The sequence below is a fragment of the Pteropus medius genome, unplaced genomic scaffold, assembly GCF_902729225.1.
Source record: "Pteropus medius unplaced genomic scaffold, Ma_sr-lr_union100, whole genome shotgun sequence".
Taxonomy (NCBI): Eukaryota; Metazoa; Chordata; class Mammalia; order Chiroptera; family Pteropodidae; genus Pteropus; species Pteropus medius.
The window spans coordinates 6,841,747-6,863,865 of NW_024356249.1; the positions used below are offsets into that span (position 1 = coordinate 6,841,747).

At 34.7% G+C, this 22,119-nt stretch overlaps 1 protein-coding gene across 1 annotated transcript in view; it reads right to left on the reverse strand.

Annotated features, from left to right (window-relative positions):
* Positions 1-22,119, reverse strand: part of EXOC4 (exocyst complex component 4) — a 640,998-nt gene that overhangs the window by 571,929 nt on the left and 46,950 nt on the right. The window contains exons 4-5 of the mRNA XM_039860921.1: positions 21,707-21,891; positions 13,103-13,212 (exon numbers count right to left, since the gene is read on the reverse strand). Of these exons, the coding sequence (XP_039716855.1) occupies positions 13,103-13,212; positions 21,707-21,891 (295 nt within the window). The remainder of the gene's footprint in view (positions 1-13,102; positions 13,213-21,706; positions 21,892-22,119) is intronic.

Consider the following 22,119-nt stretch of genomic DNA (forward strand, 5'->3'; position numbering starts at 1 on the left):
TCATTTAGAGCAAGAAGGATGTAACTTTGAAGATCAAAGAGTAGCAGCTAATAGAAGCTACTAAAAATATAACAGGGATACAGGGTAAGAGAAGAGACAAAAAAAAGATGAACTGATAGTTTATATTAATAGTCACTAAAATGTATTAGGTTGCAGCCCTTTGTTAATGTACGTTTTTGTAAGTTCAATTGCCCATGGAGACGGCATGGTGTAGTAAAAAGAAAGAAAGCTTAGCATCATACATTTTAGATTTGATTTTCATCTCCACCAGTTTCTAGTTGTATTATCTCTCTCAAGTCATGAAATCTTGCTAGGTCTCAATTTCTTCATCTGTAAAGTGACGATAACATTATCTACAGAATTATGCACATTAAATGAGATGTGACATTAAAACACAAAAACAAACCAAAAGAAAGTAAAAACATCATTTTAAAACTTCTAACTTTAGGAAATTTTGGGTTGCTGAAGACAATGGTAGCTGCTTAGGTCCTCATCTCTCCATATTTCTTCCAAAAACAGCATAGACTGTCAAGCATGCCCTTTAGATAACTTGAAGAAACTGCCCCGAATTCAAAACAACTACAAATAAAAATAAGAAAAAACCACCTAATCTCAGCAAGTGATCTCTCATGCTCCTTTCACTCATGCTCGGCCACAAGTTGCAAACAAAGGTAGACTGGGGAAAACTGTGATGAAGAAACAAGAAGGGAGCTAAAGATGAACCTAAGATTGATCTAAAACAATTGCTAGAAAAAGTCCACCCTAAGTTTTGAAATACTAAAAATTAACTAAGCAAATTAGAGCATGAACTATAGGTTAAAAAAAAAAAGCAGACACAACTTGAAGGAATAATGTTTGAGACACATCGTTTCTAGAAGAGAAATAAGACAAAAATAGACAAATGCCCTTTGGCATTTGGATGGTGATAGCAGAAAAAAGAAAAGGAAAAATTGGGGATCCTACAAGAGTCAAAATTCTAAGAACAACCTTCCCCCATCAAAACAAACAAAAAAGTCTACTAAAGTATCTAGATTTTGCTATAGTGACAGAAGAGGGAGCCAATGAGCTAAGATTCCTATAAACACCCCAATACCATAAAAATGAGCAGAAAAATGAACAGATTGATATAGAGGTGTATCAAAAAAATTTCAGGAAATCAAATGGACATCAACAGAGGAAAATTCCTGTAATAAAACAACCATAAAACACAAGAAAACTACATGACAATACTCCAGATGGAATTAATATACTCAAATCAGAATTTGTGGAAATAAAAAGCTACCTTAAGTCAAAAATCCAAAAACTAAGAACACACATGGACAAGTGAAGGTGTAAGAAGAAAACTGACAAAACTCAGTTAATATGTGAAAGAAAAAGACAAAATTATCTCATACATGAAAAATAATGTATAAAATACCCAAGGGAGAATAAACTCAAATGAATATTTTATAAAGGGTATTGAGGAAATACAAAGAACTAAAACAGGAAATAAAAGGAGCTATAAAGAAATAAGAAGATCAAAGAGAAAGTTGTAGAAATGGAAGCCAGGAAAAGAAAAAAGTAACATTAGAAGAAAAACAAATAATAGAACTAATACTTCAAATAAAAACCAAGAAAACTTACCCAAAAATAAAAGTCTTGAATTTACAAAATGAGAGTCTACTGGGTATCACGTAAATTAACCCCCCAAAATATCAACGTCAAGACATATCCTACTAAAACTATTCAATTCCTCAGCTAAAAAGTCCTCACATCCTACATGATCAAGTAACTTACGAGGGCAAAAAAATTAGATTGGCATCAGAATTTTCATAAAACACACATAGCTTTTTACAAAAAAAGCTCAATAAGCAAAAGTATAAAGCAAGGAATTTATACCCACTCAAGCTGTCCTTTAAATAACAAGGCTATAAGTAAAAAAGTATTTTTCTTTTTTAAATTTTTTTTCTTTTATTATGGTGACATTAACAAAATCTATTAGGTTTCAGGTGTATGACTATCTATATCCAGATAGATAGATAGATAGATAGATAGATAGATAGATAGACAGACAGACAGACAGACAGACAGACAGATATAGATGATAGACAGACATAGTTATTGCTTTGTATGTTCACTGCCCGTAGTTAGATGTCTTTCTGTCACCATATATTTGACCCTTTTTACTCCGTCTTCCTCCCTACCCTCTGGTAACCACTAGTCTATTGTCCATGTCCATGAAGTCTTTTGTCCTGTTTTGCTTTTAGGTTTATATCCCACATATAAGTGATATCATGTGATTTTCAACTTTTTCTGTCTGGCTTATTTCGCTTAGCATGATTATCTCAAGGTCCATCCATGTTGTCGCAAATGGTAGTATTTCATCTCTTCATATGGCTGAGTAATATTCCATTGTATATATGTGCCACAGCTTCTTTAGCCAATCATCTATTGTAGGACACTTCGGTTGCTTCCATGTCTTGGCCACCATGAAAATGCTGCCATGAACATCAGCATGCAAATATCTTTTTCAGATATGGGTCTTCAAGTCTTTGGGGGTAAATACCCAGTAGAGGGATTATTGGATCATACGGTAGATCAATTCTTATTTTTTTGAGGAATCTCCATACTGTTCTCTATAGTGGCTGTACCAATTTGCAGTCCCACCAGCAGTGTATGAGGGATCCTTTTTCTCTGCATAACAACTATTCTAACAGGTGTGAGATAGTGCTTCCTTGTGGTTTAGATTTGCATTTCCCTAATAGCAAGTGAAGTTGAACATCTTTTCAGATAATTGTTGGCCATTTGTATGTCTTCTTGGGAGAAGAGTCTGTTCAGGTCCTCTGCTCATTTTTAATTGGATTGTTTTCTTGTTGTTATTGAGTTTATGAGTTCTTTGTATATTTTGAATATTAGGCCCTTATCGGAGGCGTTGCTTGTAAATATATTTTCTCATTCAGATGGTTGTCTCTTTACCTTGTTGATGGCTTCTTTTGCTGTGCAGAAGCTTTTTACTTTGATATAGTCCCATTCATTTATTTTTGCTTTTACTTCCCTTGCCTTTGAGGTCAAATTCATAAAATTCTCTCTAAGTCCAAGGTCCCTGAGTTTAATTCTTATGTTTTCTTCTATGCAATTTATTGTTTCAGGTCTTATACTCAGATCTTCAATCTATTTTGAGTTAATTTTAGTATATGATAATAGACAACAGTCTAGTTTTATTCTTTTGCAGGTGGCTTTCCAGTTTTCCCAGCACCATTTATTGTAGAAGCTTTCCTTTCTCCACTGTATGTTTTTGGCTCTTTTGTCGAAAATTATTTGCCCATAAAAACATGGGTTTTCTTCTGGACTCTTGATTCTGATCCACTGGCCCGTGTGCCTGTTTTTCTGCCAATATCATGCTGTTTTGATTATTGCCGCTTTGTAGTATAGTTTGAAGTCGGGCAGAGTGATGCCTTCAGCCTCGTTCTAAAAGAGTATTTTTCAATGGAAGGAATTCTGCACCTTCTCTTCTTGAGGAATCTTTTAGATGAGCTTCATCCAATTGAAAAAAACTGAGAAAGTCTCAGCAAAAAGACAGATGAGCACTTAAAATATTTAAATAAAGGTTTAAAACAAAACAAAAGCGAGAGTATGGATGAATGCCAACTATACAAAAATAGTATGTTGTGAAAAAGTAAAAATAATGCAACTAAAGATTGGCAGAAGAGAGGAAAAAGAAAAAGTATATTGTTGTTATCTAGGAAATGGATGAGAATTAAAGGATACTAATAAAAACAAAAATCTGAGAGTTAAAAGTTACAGAAAAAAGAGGCTAGGAATATTTTCAATGGTTTTTAAATATATTAAAAGACAACCACTAGAAAAAAAACTCTTTCTAAACCAAAGATTTTATAAAAAGCAAAGAACTGATATCTCAGAAACATAGCAAAGATACACATATTTATAAAGTAGTACGACACAGTTGAGACAAATCTATCAGTAATATCAATATATTCAAATGGATTCAACTGGCCTATAAAATTTTCAATTTGACTCAAAGCAAGGACCACCTATATACTATACACATATCTAAAACAAATTTAGAGAAGCAAGAAATATAGAACAAACCAATGTAAACCACTCAAAAAGCATTAACCATAACAAAGAAAAGCATGTTTAATACCAAAAGCCACAATTCACAATAAAGCTATAACACTTATGACTATTTATGTACCAAATAAAACAGAAACCACCTTTTGAAACAAAGGTGATACATAGAGGAAAAACACACTAACAGAAAATTTTAATACAACACAAAAATAAAGGAGACAGAAGACCTAAACATCATAATTAAACAAGATAAATCTTACGGATATATATCAAACTCGACTCTTAATAATAATTAACCTTTTTCTAAAGTGCCCATGGGACATTCACAAAAATTGATCATATGTTAAGTCACAAAGAAAATGTCAGCAAGTTGCATAAAGTAGAAATATTACAAACACCACTCCCTGAATACAGTGCAACGAAACCAGAAGTACTAAGAAAAACAAAACAAACACAAAGGCCCTTTCATCTTTAAATTTAAAATTCTTCTACTAAAAACACTTGAAACACAGACTGAAATAAGACACTATCTTTTTTAAAAAATGATAATGAAAATACCACATATTAATGTCTATAGGATACATTTAGTGTTGATGAGAGGAAAATTAGTAGCATTGAACACTTATCAGTGAAAATCAGAGAAACATAATTTCAATTTCTGCTTAGAAAAAAAGCATGAAGAAGGAAAGAATAAAGATAAAAGACAATAATGAGGTAGAGAATAGAATATACATTATCTAATCAATATATCCAAATCCTGGTTATTTCTGGAAAATAAAAAACATACTAGACAAACCTCTAGGTCCTTTGATCAAGAAGAGAAGGGAGATAGCACAAATAAATGACAAAAAGGAAACAAAAAATTTCAAAACCATAATACTTTATAGACCCACATATATAACTGATCAACTAAATGAAATGAATAATTTCCTATAAAAATACAGATTATTAAAATTTATCCCACTAGAGATAGAATGCTTAAGAGAACAATTTACATAGAAGTAGAGAAAATTATTGAGAAATAAAAAGTGAAAAATTAAAAAGTACGATAGGGCAATTCCCAAACATTCAAACATCAGATAGTCCCAATGCTCGATAAACTATTGTGATGAAGGACAAGGCAAATTCCCGAGTGGGAGGGAAACGAAGCCCTGAACTGAGAGAATTCTTTCTATACTGTTGGCGGAGAGTACAGAAAGAATTCAACACACACCCCAAAGTTAGAGAAGGGTTAACACTCCACAGACAGAGCGTGGTCTCTCAGAGGCAGACAGTGAGAGAGCCTAAGAGAGACTCAGAAAGACAAGGACAATAGAAAGAGACAAGAACAGTGAGAGAGTAAAGGTACTGAGAGACACCCAGAGAAAGACACTGAGAGAGACAGAGTAAAGACAGTGAGAGGGAATTCAGTGTATATATCATTCTTTAGTTCCTGTGAGTTACAGTTTAAAGACTTAGTTTACCCATTTCCTTTGATATGGACGTACAGTGAGGAAGGGTAAGAGCATGGAGCATGAAAAGGAAAGAATAGGTAGCATGAAAGGCCTGCTGACAGCTCCCAGAATTTAATCTATAGGTTCTCTGCTTTTAGCCATAGGGAATGAACAATTTTATCCTGTGTAGGCAGCCACTTAAAGACTTTTTCCTGTTTCCCCTTCACAGGAGTGAGAAATAAGTTGTTAGTAACCCCAGCAGAAATCTTCCTTTGTTCTGCAGGTGTCCCTGTGGCCTGGCTGCAGGGCTGATCAGCATATTGCAGTCTCTGAATATAGCTTGATTTAACTTTTTAGTTCTCTTGCTTCCTCCCTACATTACTTCCAGAAAATTGAAAATGAAGGAAAACTTCCTAATTCCTTTTATGAAGCAAATTATTACACTGAAACTAAAATATAACAAGATTTAGACTACAAGCCAATATCACTCAGGAACACCTATATATAAATCTTAAATTAACTACTAGCAAACAGAATTCAACACCACATTGAGAAAATACACCATGGTCAAGAGGGATTTATTCTAGGAATGAAAAATTGATTCAACATTAGGAAATCCATTATCAATAGAATTAAAAATTAAAAAATGATAAAAGACATAATAACCATTCACAAAAGATATACAAAAATGGGCTTTAAACATGAGAAAAATTGTTCGACCCAACTCACCATCAGAGAAATGCCAATTAAACAATATTGTGATATTATTTTCACCTATCAAATTGGCAAAAATGAAAAAGTATGACAACACATTCTTTAGCAAGGCAGTGGGGATACAAGCAGTCTCACACACTGTTGGTGGGAATGCAAACTGACGCAACTCTTCTGAAGAACTCGTTAATGCCAGAAAAAACACACATGGGCTTCTCTTTTGATTGAGTTATCCCTCTTCTAGATACTTACCCTACTGATACACCTCCAATAATAAGAAAATACATATGCACAAGATTATTCATTGTATCATTGCTTGCAACAATACTCATATATTAGAGGATGGTTGAACTATGGTAAATAGACACAACAAAGTACTATTCAAGTGTAAAAAGAAACCTAAATCTCTATGAATATGGAGTGATTTCCCAGATATATTATAAAGTGAAAAGAGCAAAATATAAGAGTATCTATAGTATACTACCCTTCATTGAAGAAAGATGTAAGAAAAAACATATCTGCTCTTTTGTGCCAAAAGAAACACAGTAAAGATAAACTAGAAACTAACAAAATTGATTATATGAGATGGGTAAAAACAGAACAGAAAAATGATTAGCATCTACTTAACTTTTTTACATATTAATGGAGAAAGAAATGGCCCGATAAAAACTGGGCAAACAAAAGACAAATCACAAGAGACCCAAAAGGTCCAAATACATAGAAAGATTCTCAATACCACTAGAAACCAGAGAAATGCTTTAAAATAACTTAAACTGAATAAAAACAAAACTTGTCAGATATGTCAAACTCAATTTGCAGAAATTAAAGTCCAACAAAGCCAATTTTAAGGGCAAGAAGTAGAGAAACAAAAGCTCGCACACAGAGCTCAGAGGAATCTACCTTGGTATAAGCACTTTAAAAAGCCATTTGGCAAGAAAAGTTTAAAATGCACAACATTCTTATATGTATGCACACACGACCCTAAGAAAAGGGATTCCCCACCTTTAGGACATCATAGTCCATACAGAAAATAACAGTACTTACACAGTACAACTAGGGTAAATGGAGGTGGCTGCATGTGACTAAAGAGGACTTGCATAGAGATTCTAACCACCCAAGACCCAACTAGCTACCCCAAAGGCTGAAAGGTTCAATATCTCAGATATACCTATAATCCATTCCCAAGAAATCAGGGGTTGCGCAGCTCTGTCCTACAGAAATATGTACAAGAATACTCATTGCCCTAGGTCCCTAATTATGAAAAACTGGAAACAACTTATACCTTATCTACAGGGGAATGGTTAGTGATCTATTTTATAATAAAATGCCACAAGGTAGTTAAAATTTAAAAACTAGAGCTATACTGTCACATAAGAAAATCCAAAAAAATTAGATGTTGAATGAAAAACCCAAGTAGTAGAATGATATGTTGTTGGATACAAGTAAATTAAGTAAATCATACAATTAAAATTAAGTAAATAAGTATACTGTTATTCAATTTACTTAAGCCTTAAATATTCAAATGAATAGTCTGTATAAATATAAACATATGTGCATTGTTTATATATAAATATACACATATATAAACTATAGTTTCTATGTTTACAAATGCGCAACAGTACACATATACACACATGATAAAGGAACGAAGACATACAGGAAAAGATAAAGAATAATTTCAAAATAGCAGTTACCGCTGGAGTAAAAGAGAAAAGAAAGGAATTGAAGAAGAATTCAAATTCACATAATCACCGGGGGCTTCGATTGTACCTGTAATTTTTCATTTTTTAAAAAAAGGAGTATCTTAAGTGAATATAGAAAAATATTAACATTTACTAATCTAGTATATAGTGGTGGTTATATCTATAATGTATATGGAAGTATACAGTGGTGGTTATATTTATATATATGGTTATTTCTATATATATTCATATATATCTATATATGGTTATTTCTATGTATTCATATATCTCTGATAAATGAACAATATATTTATATTTATAATAGATATATTTTATATACTGAAAAAATAAACTCTAGCCTTGCTTCACTTTTACTTTAGAAATATTTGAGCTATTAATTTTATTTTTGCCTATCTTGTACATATTCCTCGATTGTATGACGAATGATAGAAATCAACAGATACTTCATACGAACGAATGCAAGATACTTGAGGAACAGCTGTTAAAATGCCTTGGGAGACTCCAACCTGAAGACAGAAGTAACTCAAATATTTTGGAGAATCAGGTCTTCATTATTCTAGACATGTGAGTTCCAAGGAAAGAAACTTTATCTCCTTTTATGTTGCGTTTTATAGCTCCGACCCCAACTAGAAACAATTTTTAAAATGTCAGACCCCAAATTCTTAAGATAAATATTAAGTCTCAGAATGAGACTATGAATCAAATACACAGCAAGAAAACAGCGGCAAAAAAAGAAAATGATTTAATTTGTGCTCTCTTTAGGTTTTATTGCCTAACCTGAGCTGGTACCAAACAGAAAAGAAGTCCAGTTTCATTACAGTTATGTTCACAGCAATCCCAGCAGGAACGTGAATAAAATAAATAAAGAAGCCACAAATGAAATGCCTGTGTACTCTGGGAGTAATTGCTCAGTCGAAATGTTCCATAGGCAGTATGCCAAATGAAAGGACTTACTGAGAATCCAAAAGCTTAAACCAACATTTTCCTACAATTATTGGCTTTTTTCCACACTTTTCCCATCCTTCAACTCAAGTTATAGTTGAATTACTACATCTAAATTACGCATTAGTTTCTCTGTAAATTACAAAATACTGTGACTGGTGAAAATAGAAAAAAAGGCTTGCAAAATACATCCCTTACATATTTAGAGTGGGAATAGCATGAGGCCAGTCACCGACGATTAATTACCATCGTGGTTGAACCTGGACCAATCACTCAACCTCCCTGGATTCAATTGCCATATTTATAAAATGAGTTTTAAAAATATATGATTAACTGGAGAGTATAACAGTTTTTCATATGTTTACTAGCACAGATGTCTTCGTATGCAAACTGCCGGTTCATATTTTTGCCTATTTTTCTATTAGCTTGTTTTATTTATTTATAGGGGTTCTTTATATATTCTTGATACTTAACCTCTGACAGGCCAATCTTTCCATATATATGGCCTCTTCTGTGAATTGCCCATTATTTGCCCAGCTATTTATTATGCCATTTCTTTTCTTCATTAGGAAGGTAAGTGGATGCTAATCATTTTTCTCTTAATAGGTTTCTGCCAATCTGTGCCTTGATTTTGCATTTTATGTTTTACTTTTTAAGTAGATGATGCATACACATTTATAATTCTATATTTTTATGATAACCTAAATATTTAATAATATACTTAAATGCGAGATATATACAATAATCATATTGATAATGACAACAGTACTGGTCCTAACTACCTCACAGGACTGTTGCAACAGTTGAACAATATATCTTGCGAAATGTAACACAAACTGACAGAAAATCTCTCACAGAAAAGTCGCTCACAACTCTACCTCTAAATAAGACGTGAAAAATGACTCATTCACAAGCAATCAAAACTCTCATTTAATTAATACTAATATGAAAGTTCTAAGGAATTACCACCAACCTTAATTTATGGCACCACATTGGGAGATCTGGTATACCCAGGGATTCCTTATTGGAATTCCCCACATAAAAACGTCAGTTCTAATGGATTACACCCTCAATCCTACTATTTCACGAGATGAGAGGGGAGCTTTAAGAGCGTCTGTTAAACTCGCTGCAGAAAATGACTACTATTTTCTAGGCTGACCTGCAGAGCACTTTACAAATAGACTCTTAGGACTTACTGTTCATTATTAATAAAACAAAATTTCTGCCTTTTATTATAGTATATTTCATCAGCCACACATTTTTATGTGTACTTAGTAACATTTTATGCAGTTCTCTACATTTTTTACATCTTCCTCATTTATACAATCCCCTTTAATAGTGTGACCCAGATTAATATAGTCCTAAAGACTAAAACTGCAATGACTTAAAAAGACTTCACACATAATTTCATGAAAGTCAAATTTCTACACATTGGCTCCCAAAGATAACATAAGTCAGAAAATAGGCAGTGCAGAGTGTGATAGGCAGAATAGTGACACCAGAAAGATATTCAGGTCCTCATCTCCAGAATCTGTGAATGTCACCTTACATGGCAAAGGAAACTTCACAGATGTGATTAAGGTTAAGGACCTTGAGATGGGGAGAGTATCCAGAATTATCCAGGTGGGAATCAATCTAATCACAGGAGTCCTTAAAACAGGAATAAGGACGCAGAACAGTAGGTCAGAGAGATGCGATGTGAGAAGGATGTGACCGTCGCTGGTGTTGAACATGGAGGAAGGGGACCACAATTCAAGGAGAGCGGCAGCCTCTGGGAGCAGGAAGAGGCAAGGAAATGGATTCTCCCAGAGAGCATCCCTGCCTACATCTTCATTTTAGCCCAACGATACTCATACTGGACTTCAAACCTACAAAGCTATAGAATAATAAATTTATGTTGTGGTAATTCATTATGGCAGCAATAGAAAATTAATGCACAGAGCATACCTAGCTTATTTGCCAGGAAAAAAACGGAGCATACTCTGGAACCCAAATCCTGATTTGAAATCACAGTTCTACTACTTGTCAGCTATGTCAACCTAAACCACTATTAACCCTCCCTCAGCTTTGCATACTCATCTGTGAAACAGGGCTAACAATACAGTAAGTCCTCACTTAATGCCATCGATATGTTCTGCAACTTTAAGCAAAACACTATATAACAAAACCAACTTTACAACAGGATAACTGATATAAGCAAGAGTTAAGTTCCTATGCACCTCATCTACGTAAACCAAAACATTATTCAAAGACCTGCTATAGTTCCTAACTCAAAAGACTATTGAAGTACTAAATGAGTTAATCTATGTAACGCATTTAAAATACTGTTTTGCAGATAGAAGGCACTAAACACATCTTAACTATGCTATTATTGATTTTAATCAACAATTAACCATTAATAATTTTCGGTCACCCATAGAAAAATCACGTGATCAACAGTCTTCAAAGCAGTCAAGGAAATGAGCCCTTCTAAAAAGAAAGGTCTGTACACATATCTACCAGCAGTCTGCATAATGGTCCCAGCCCCACCGAACTACCACGTGGCTTCAAGAGTCACTACCAATAATGAAGGAACAGACTGCCAAAGTCACAGTGTCAACAAGAAATCTACTAAGTGATAAACGCTAACAAAGAGCCTAATGGAAAAAATACCCATCAAAAAGTTAAGAGCTGTCTTATTAAAAATAACAGATGTGGCAAAATTAGTTTCTACTGAAATTTTCCATAATTGGCATTTTTCAGCTTGTTGGTATTTATACAGCACTTTTCATTTGCAAAACACCTGCCCTATCATTTCTTCATAAAATTAAAATTTTATTTCACTTGCCTACTGACTCAGCAACATTTACACGAAGTGACATAACCGGGCTAAGCAATGACGATTCGCAGTATAAAAACAAGCTACAACAACTGGTAATTTCCACAAAAGCTAGAGGTAAGATATAAATCAGATGTTTAGATATATTTTCTGTTTCATAATTCCACACACTACAACAGCTCATACAGTGTCAAAACCCAAAGAATAGCAACTCTATATCAGAAAGAGGGAGAAAACAAAACCTTTTAACTCCAGGAAGAGGCTTGAGTACAAATCTTTGTAAAGTACCATATAAAAACCAGTGTTTGGGTTTTTTCAAGATCAGTAACCAACAAAACTAATAGAAAAATGTATTATAAAATAATCCCTAAGGTAAAAGCAATAAACTTCAAGATTCCAAGCCTAAAAATCCATAAAATTTACTTAAATGATATTTTAAAAGGTAATTAATATGCCCCAACAACATATTGTTAGGCTCTCAAAAATTAATAAGTGTTTCAATTGTTTACACAAAACGAATTGATCAAATCCAAATTATTTTTCTACCTTTTCATTATTTCAAACTCTATAGGACTATTGAGCTACAAGAACTAGGAGAACTAATTTTATCTGAAAAGCCAATGATAATCGACTGTACTATTTCTTTAAAAGGCACTGAGGACTTTGGCTGTCAAAGGAATGGAACCTGCAGGGCATCCCACAAGACATCCAGTCCCCTTCTCCCCAACCCAAAGCGGCAAGAGCAGAGAAACTAAGCTCTCTGCAGAGACTGAGCTGAACTCTTTGATGGGCAGGTTGCAAGTCATACCAGAACTCCTCTAAATATTTGCATCCAGATTCAAAGTATAACCTCCCTTCCCCAAATTTAAATATAAGCCAAAATGGCTCTCCTTTATCTTATTCAAGAGAGTATCAGAAAAGGAACATGATTAGTTTGTGGCTATGTCCTCAAAGTGCATCATGTGTGTATGGGTGTGTTTACAGGCACATACTGAAGTGGAGAGGCCACCGGAAGATGCAGGAGTCAAGATACAAATCAGAGATCACACACTCAAAGAACCAGACAGGGAATATAATACATGAAGTAGCTGGGTAAAAGCTAACAGGAGCAACAGACGTTCTTGCAAGAATGGAAAACACATACTCCATCAAAAAGCATTCAAATTCAACTTCAGAAAAATAAACAGAGCCAATAAAATAAAGCACATCCACAGTTTGACTCAGCAGGCAGGACAGATTCAGCTGTCAGTCTTTAACCCTGATAAATTCAACAGGTCCCACCAATCATCTTGTCTTATTCCCTCTGAGGGTGGCAAAGGGCTCATCACAGGCCCCAAGGCAACAACCTCAGGATGTCCTGGTCTTTGTCCAAGAACTGCAGCACACTAAAAAGAAGTTTAGTGGCTAGAGAATTAAATACTTACCACTTGAGCTTCCAGGAGTAGAAAACTGAGACGTATCAAGGAATTTTCGAGGAGTGGGAAGGTTTGTAACATCCATCAGAGGACCAGGAGAAGCATCTTTCACAAGGGAGCTGAAGGGGAAAGGTAGTAGTAGTTACCACTTTCTCCAAAACCAACTTAAGTCCTACTACATGCCAGTCCTTTATCACTTCCTTTTTGTCATGAGCCCTCTTCACACTGTGACTTTAAATATCTCCCACGTATATTTCTTGTAAAGTGGCGATTGTCACAGACAGATATAAGAATGTATTCTAAGGGTTCTAAGTATTTAAATTTTTATTGTCTTTTCATTTTGATGCAAGTTTTTAAAAAATGATGTATGTTCTGGATCATCTGGATGACCACCTTATAATCAAATTATGCCGCGCAATTTCAGCATCCTCCTTTGTTTCTGAATTAAAATTAATTTATTGGCAAAGAAAGGTCAAATGACACCATATCCTGATAACTGAATGAAGGTTAACAGTAGGTAAGCCTAGTTTAACTTGTGTTTTTCAAGCTGGAGTTTTCTGACATATTCTGGGAGTTCACTACATTTAGTTTTCTTTACAAGAAGTTCATAAATTTCATCAAGTTGAGAATCACTGCAAGAAAAGATGATTTAAGAAATCTCAAACAGGTTAATTTAGTATTTGATCACCCTTTTCACCGTTTCCAAAAAGGCTTAGCCCTTCATCTCAATGATTAACTTTAGAGTCTCCAAAAATAAACACATTAATTTTAAATAGTATAAAGACTAAAAAACAATTACATTTTCAAATTAATTCCCATTTATAGGCATCTGTTAAATGCAAGAATGTAGGCGATGCCAATGCAAATAACACTTGTGCCCTACCGTCTAGATATAATCATCTAACCACCTTGCATCAAAAACGGAAAAGCTTCTCTAAGTCCCAAGGGTAGAGGGGTCAAAGCCATAATCTTCACCATCCCTTTCCAATCCTAGTACACATCATCTGTAGCAGTACCTACTCATGGAAGTGGTTTGCAAAGTGTGTTATAAAGGGAGGGCAGGCAGAGGGAGAGCAGATAGGAGACCACAATTGCAGGAAACTTTCCCCAAATGGGATGGAAAGATATGTGCAATTCTGAACATCTACCCCCCCACACAAACACCCCTGCCATAGTGATACAGCCCCAGCTCCCTCCTACACTACTTTTGGAACTGAGGTGCTAGGGGTGTGTGTGTATTTAAGCTAATAAAAAAATATATATTCTTTCAGAAAACTCTGAAAAACAAACTTTGTTAGAGGCTGAAATTATCATTTAAGGTATTATTTTTATCAAGTGCTGATAATGTGTGATCTGTTGTTCTAGGCTATAAGAATATGAAAGTCATTAACTATGAAAGTCATTAACTTCTCCCTTTTCACTTAATAAGAGGAAGAGAGAATCAGCACTCAAACAAGTCTTGAGCATCTGTTATGTGCTTGGCACTGTCCCCAGTGCTGAAGATCCAAGTATGACTGAAACGTGAGATAAACCAAACTTAGCACATTTCCAATAATTGGAACCACTTACAGACCGATGTGAACCCTCAAGTGAAGATACGAAGTTAACAGAAAACATTTACCAAGAACTGAACTGATATAGTTCCAATAACTTCTTTCTACCAATATAAAGTTGTAATTTCCTATTTGCCTATCTATCTTAAAGAAAACACTTTCAAATCCACTGGTTTATCACATTCATTTGTCTATCACATCAATAGACAAATCCATTAGATCATACATTTAATTCTCATATATTTACTACTATTGTCTTCTCATTTTTCTTTTCAACTACCTTGTCCTCTTCTGTCTGTATTTTACTCACTATAGGAAAACCAGCTCTGTACACCTGCCTAGCCCCTGGATACACATGCCCAAAGAGCAGAGGATAATCACTGATGTTAATGATGCTACTACTACTGAGCAACTAAGATTTATTTCCATTTTAAATGGCAGGAAAAATATATAATACATCTTATAAATATTTCCATAACAAAAGTAATTATTTTTAAAGCACTGCTAAATGAAAGTATCAATTAGCAGGAAAATTCAGGTATATAGCTGGAATGCTGTCTGCCAAGCCTATAAATGAAGCAGTAGTTAGTACATATGTATGTTCACAGTGATGTGTGTGTGTGTGTGTGTGTGTGTGTATATGAGTATAATACACACTTCTATAAATACAAATGTGCACATGATTCACTTTACATTAAAACCTATAATTATTTTCTCAGTTTTAATCTAAAAATATATTTCAGTTAAATATAGGGTGATAAATGGCTTGCCCTTTTAACTTTGAAAAACACAACCTGCTGACTTTATTATCAGAGCCAGAAGGGCCCTCAAACTCCATCAATAAACTCTTAGAAAGTCAATTTACTGCAAACTATTTTCATAGACTCATCTCTCTAAAATTTTCCCTCTGGCTTCAATTTTCTCCTTTGTGAACACTAACCCAAAGGCAAGTTATTCTGGAAATGACATTCAGTTTTTCTCTTGTTCTTTTACAAAAGGACTTCATCTCAGGAGCACAAGAGAAAGGGGACACACCCACTCATTCAGTTACTAGAGACATGAAGCTCAACTGGAAGTTAGGTGCTCTTATAAAACATAGCATTTAAGTAGTATGGCATTGAAATAGTATGTCCATCAGTTTCCACTTCAGAAAACAGAAAAAAGCCTGTTTACACCATACATCAATGATAAGGTTCAGAAAGTATTAATTAGTAACTTCAAAGGGTTTTGAATTTCTCAGAGGAAGTATTTTTGAAAATGAAAAAAATAAATTGTTCTTTTTAAGTTTCTAATATGAATGATCTGAATGGCTTTATTTTGAAAGAAATATTGATAATTTATTTTTCTTTTTAAACACATTTGATTACAAATTGTTAAGTCCATTCAGAATCATTCATAGCTGAGCTGAAAAAGACAGCTGATGGACATAAAACCCTTCCTAGTATAAGACCATCTCCCCAGAAATACAAATTGTATATTGAGATTAAATGTAGTTTGCTATTTCATAACCACAAGATGGTGGACAGGAAAACTATAAAGCATATTAAACTATACCAAAAACAAGCCCTACCACCATAATCCCAAGGACTTTCCGGGCCATCTAGTAAGGAGCCGCTTCTAAATGTGTTTAATTTCAATATTTCAAGCCATAAAAAGTTTTTTAAGAAGAGTCAGAAGTGCTAACAGCTTATTAAACATTGGCTTTTTAATTTGAACTTATTTCTGTTCCTTCACTTAGTAATAAATGTGTCCAACTATATCCAAAATTTATAGAGGCAGCTCATTTGGCTTATTTTATACTCAAACTAAAACTTGAAAGAGGTGAGTTGAACTTTAAGTTGTACATCTAGTAACTAATATATTCACCTCTATAACCCCAACAGCTGGCACAGTATCTGTCAAAGAACAAGTGCTTAGAAGTTTGTTAAATCGAACTGAGCTGAGAAATATCTGTCAAGGATGATATGCCCTTAGTAAGAAAATTTAACTGAATAATGAAACAAGAATGGCAGGCATAGTAATTTTCTATAGTTTTAAGATCCATCGGAACATACAGAAAAAATGATGAATGATTCAGAGGTATAAAAATAAAAAAACAATCATGGTCTCAAATGACAGATCAAGAGTAAAGACATGTAATACCAAATGAAGTAAAGCTAAAATCTAAGCAAAGAGGAAAAAAAGAGAAAGAACTAAAAAATAACAAAAAGTAAACAGACATATATAAGAAAAAAATTTTAGAGACAAAATAGGCAGCAAATAATACAATGGAGTCAAGGACGCTGTTTACACAGCCAGAGACAAATATAGACACCAAACTCCATGGGCCTGAAGTTTTCTGTTCTATGAACTAGAGAGTGTCCAAGAAAGCAAGGTTAATCAAGTATTAACCCAGGATACAAGCAATAAGGGATTAACTGTTTTTAAAATAACTTTTTATTGATTTTATCTGCCTCTAAAGGCATTATGGGTTCTTTTTTGAAAACACAAAGAAAATAATCTACTCATAAATTTTGGGGTAATGCCTTCCAAAATATTTAACAGAAAGGAGTCTGTCTGTCCATCCATCCCGGCCCCCTACACACACATGCACACACTCAACACTAAAATGTACACGTGCTCTTTTACAACATCCTTCGGATCATCCTGTATAGAATTTTAAATCCTAGTATTTACCTTCAACAGTAAACATGTTGTCATTTCATTTTTAAAAATCTTCGAAAGCATCAATAACTGTAGTGTTATTAAAGTAATAACACGTGCTCGTGACAAATACATTCACAGGGCAGAGGGTATGGAATAAGTCTTTCTTTCCTATTCCTCATCCCCCATTTCCATTTTCCACAGGTAATTCCTTTCATCATCCTTTTTAGCATCATCCTTTCAGGAATTTTCTATATACATACATACATACATACATACATACATACATACATACATACATACATACATACATAAAGGATACATATTTAAATAAATATCTTTTCAAATTCTGCTTCAAAAATATCTGTTCTTTATATGTATGCATCTTTATGTGATTTCTTTTGTTTTCTCCTGCAGTTGAAACCTGTTGGGTGTCCGTGTGCTTGTTTTTGGATACCAACAATTGGAACAGTGTTTGTATTCAGAGATACTCTCCATTGACTGGGTCGAAGCAAAAAAAGAGAATCCTACTTCCTACTTTAAAAGCTGAAAGAGGCCAGACATACCCCAGGCTCAACAAACTGAATGCTTCCATCCGAGACTTTGAAGAGATTAAAGGAAAGATTCAGGGACATTTAAAGATCATTTCCCCGAGAGTTAAAAATCTAGCAGTTGTAGGCATCGTTCCAAGCAAGGCAGCAACCCAACCATACAGACCCTTCCTGTGACTTGTCTATGATGTGTGCTCAGTTGCTTCATCTCCCTTGATCCCTCCTGGATTTTAGAGCCTGATTATACAGATTTCCTTCCCCTATATTCTGTGACCTACCTGTAACTTTTCATTAAATTTCTTACCTTGTTTTAGTTACTAGGACTGACTTCTGCTATTTGCAATCAAGAACACCAGCTAATACATCATCCCCTGCAGTAGAGAATATGTTTTATTTGTGCTGTCTTCTCTAGTGACTTTTCAATATAGAAATCTTTAAGTTATATAATGTTGATATATACAAATTTAAATGAATTAAACATATTTTCTCCAATTATTAAAATCCAAAATAAAACAACTTCTGTCTCATCTTAAGAATTTAGAATTCCTTCCTATCTCCTGCCTATCCAAATTTCAATCTCTACTAACAATCCTGTTTATTATATAGCCTTTGACCACACAGACCTTTTTCGAAATAATTTTCAGCTAACATTTTTAATCTTGTAAAATTAGATTTGGCAGTTATTTATATATAAATTTACATATTTAATGGTGATTAGTCCTCACATTATTTATAAACTACCTACAACTTTATTGTTCTCAAGTTGCCGGATTTGGTTTACATCTCAGAATTCATCTTTGAATATCTGTCTCAGAAAAATAGTGATTTTTTGTTGTTATTGTTGTTGTTAATTTATATCTGAGAATGTCTCTGCCTCCATGCATATCAACGTCCACTTGGGTGAGTATAGAAATCTTTGGTCCCAACTCTTCTCCATTCAACATTTTGTCGACTTTGCTGTGTTCTGGCATTTCATGTTCAGCAAATCCTGGTGAGCCTGATTTTTGCTCCTGTGTGTCAGCACTAGATTTCACTGTACAAAACAGAAGGCCCAAAAAGCAGTGGCCTGAATAAAACTAAGTATTTCCTTCCTGCCATATAAAAGATGTAACCTATTCAGAGTTTTAATGGAGGCTCCATGTGGTTAAAGAGATTAAGATGTAGCTTCCATCCTCAAGGTCCTCGTGTCCAAGATGGATCGATGGTACCAATCCCTGTCCAACACAGGAAGTAAAGGAAGGCAAGTAAAGGGTATAAGAGTGAGCATACCAAGTCAGCTGGCACTCTTACAGATTTGTGCTATGATCCCCGATTCAATAGCTTGCAAGCGTAAGTCTTACTAATCACCTTTAGCTATATAGGAGGATGGAAAATGTAACCTTATAGCTGGGTAAAGAGCCACCAAGAACAAAATAAGATTGTCATTAAAAATCAAGAATGGGGTAACAGATATTGAATGAACAAGTAACTATGTCACAGCAGAGATGCTTACAGAATTTCATTTTGAAATTCATAAAAACTTCCTAATCATATCTAAGAGTAATGTTTTCCATTAATTTCACCTTGAATTAACAGAAAATTAGTCTTTTTTTCCAATTTAAGTAGGTTTCATTTTTACTCTGTAATTATTGCTTCTGTTTCTCTCCGTATTCATTCTCTAGGGCTGCCATGACAAAATATCACACACTGGATGGCATAAACAACAGAAATTTATTCTCAGAGTTCTGGCGGCTAGAAGTCCAAGATCAAGATGTTGGCCAGGTTTGTTTCTTCCGAGGGCTCTCTCCTTGGCTGGTAGATGGCCATCTTATCGCTGTCTCTTAACATGGTCTTCCCTTTGTGCTAGTCTGTGTCCAAATTTCCTCTTATATGGACATCGGTCATATTAAATTGGGGCCCATCCCAGTGACCTCATTTTAACTCATTTTAACTTACCACTTGAAAGACCCTATCTCCAAATTTAGTCATAGTTTGTGAGTTAGGACTTCAATATATGAATTTCGGGGGAACATAATTCAGCCTATAACACTGTCATTTTAGTGTCATTTTGGAGAACATCTAAAATTATTGATCACTATTCTCCATCTTTCCTGTTTTCTTTCATTATCTTGTCTTTTCTTCATGATGAGCTAAGTGTTCACTCAAAATCACCATTCAGTTCTTCTTGCTGATGCTTTAAACAGAGACATAATTTCCTACTTTATTTTGGGTTTCCTTACACTTTTTTTGTGTTTTAGCTAGGTCTTTTTGCATCTCTCAATTCCATTCTCATCGTTCCCCATTAACATTTTATATAAGCGATGTGTTTGCTGTATACGATCACAAAATTTCAGTGACATTCAACAATAAGCACATATTTTGGTGGTTGGCTGATCCACACTGGGCAGCTCAGCTGACCTTGGATCAATTCCACTTGTCTCTCATCCCCCTCCTGAGACCAGTGCCATCATGGCAATGGCAAAGGCACGAGAGAGTATGCTCACACAAGTCCCTCCTTGTGTCACATACTAACAATCAGCAGAAGCAAGAGTCCAAATCAAAGAGCAGGAAACACACTTCTCCCACTTAAGTGGAGGGGGAAGGAAATTCGGAACAATCATTTAAAATACTACATCATCTGACATCTTTTGAGAAAGCTTGAGCTTATTAAGTCTGCTAAATTGTTTTTGTTCTGCTTTGTAAATATTTTTCAAATCAATGCTCTTCTCTGAGACCTCAATGTAATTCTCATTTTCCTTATGCTATAGAATATTCCCTTATGCTACAGAACCTAGAGTGTATTTTTGTTTTATCCTTGCATGGGAAGAAATCTATTCAGACCTGCTATTACCATGGACACTGTGAAAGGAATTCCCCTAGCGCTGCCCCACCCACTTTACCCTCTGCTAAGGCAGTGACAGTTATCCTACTGAGATCCAGTGCTGAAGTCTCAGGGACATAACCTTAGCTCAATTGGTGAATCTGGCTGAAGTTTTTCTAGTGCCCATCTGCAGAAAAGCAATAGAAACGCCTCATTCTCTGTCAGGGTCTCTAACTAAAACTGAAGCATCACACACAAAGTTGGCAAATTTTTTTTGAACAGGATAGGATTTTAAAGATTTCATTCCCAGCATGCACTGCTTCCAGAGTTCATCTTGTCTATAGCTGATGAAAAATGATGAACACGAGTATTTCAGTAGATACTGCTAACCTGCACTCTGAGATGATCCCATGGCTATTTTAAAGGAAGCTAGGGAGGACATGACATGCATAGCTCTCTGCTACATGTTAATAACACCAATGTCCTACTGTCTTAACTGTCTTAAGATTTGGTCTTATTCCCTACCAGGTCTAAACTCACCTAACGAATTCCAGCCAGCCCCTCAAATACAGGACTGTGCCACAGTTAGCTCAGAGATAAAAGTAAAGTGTTCTCTCTGAACCTCTCCTAAACTGTTTCAGAAAGAGGATTGTCTAAAGTTGAACTTTAAGCAACAGAGAATTTTATAATTTCCATTCATACATCCACATTTCTTACTTAGGTTGACTTCGCTATCCAGTTTAAGATTTTTTTCTCTTCTTTTGGAGATATGCCAGAGTATCGCTGATCCAGTATATTAAAGGCTCATAGCAAATGTTTCTTTTGTACCTTTACGTACGAGGACCATAATGTGCAATGGAGGAACGAACCAACTTTGAATGTCAGACTTTCAGAATATGCAGTATTTGCTGTTATGAAACTATCTTATAGTTTCAAAGACAGTTTGTTAAAAAAAAGAAAAAAAAAGAAGTAAAATCAACTACAACAATATTCTGGGAAACAAACAATATTCCTTAAAATTCTACATTGCCGCAATACACTGTAGCGAAGAGCCTCTCTAACCAACCTCATTCTCCCCTTGTCCTTGTTACGCTGCACAACTCGGCTAGTGGATTTGATGTACAGGTGCCGGTGCAGTTCATCTATGAGAACCAAGTGCAGATTCATCTTCTTGCTGTGAAGCTCCAACCTAAGGTCACTCAGTCCTTCCACCTGGAGCAGGGGACCCTCCAAAGACTCGACTGCCGACACCTGAAAGGAGGAAAAAAAGACAAATATAACTACTAAATAGCCTAACAAGATTATAAATATGAAAGACTATTTTTTTAAAAGATACTGTCAAAAGAAAGTTTATGAAAACCTTATGAGTACACATCGCACTTTGTACAGTAGACCACTTTCTCCACTGTCAACCAAGGTCCAAAAATAGTAAATGGAAAAATTCGAATAAACAATTCATAGGTTTTAAACTGTACACTG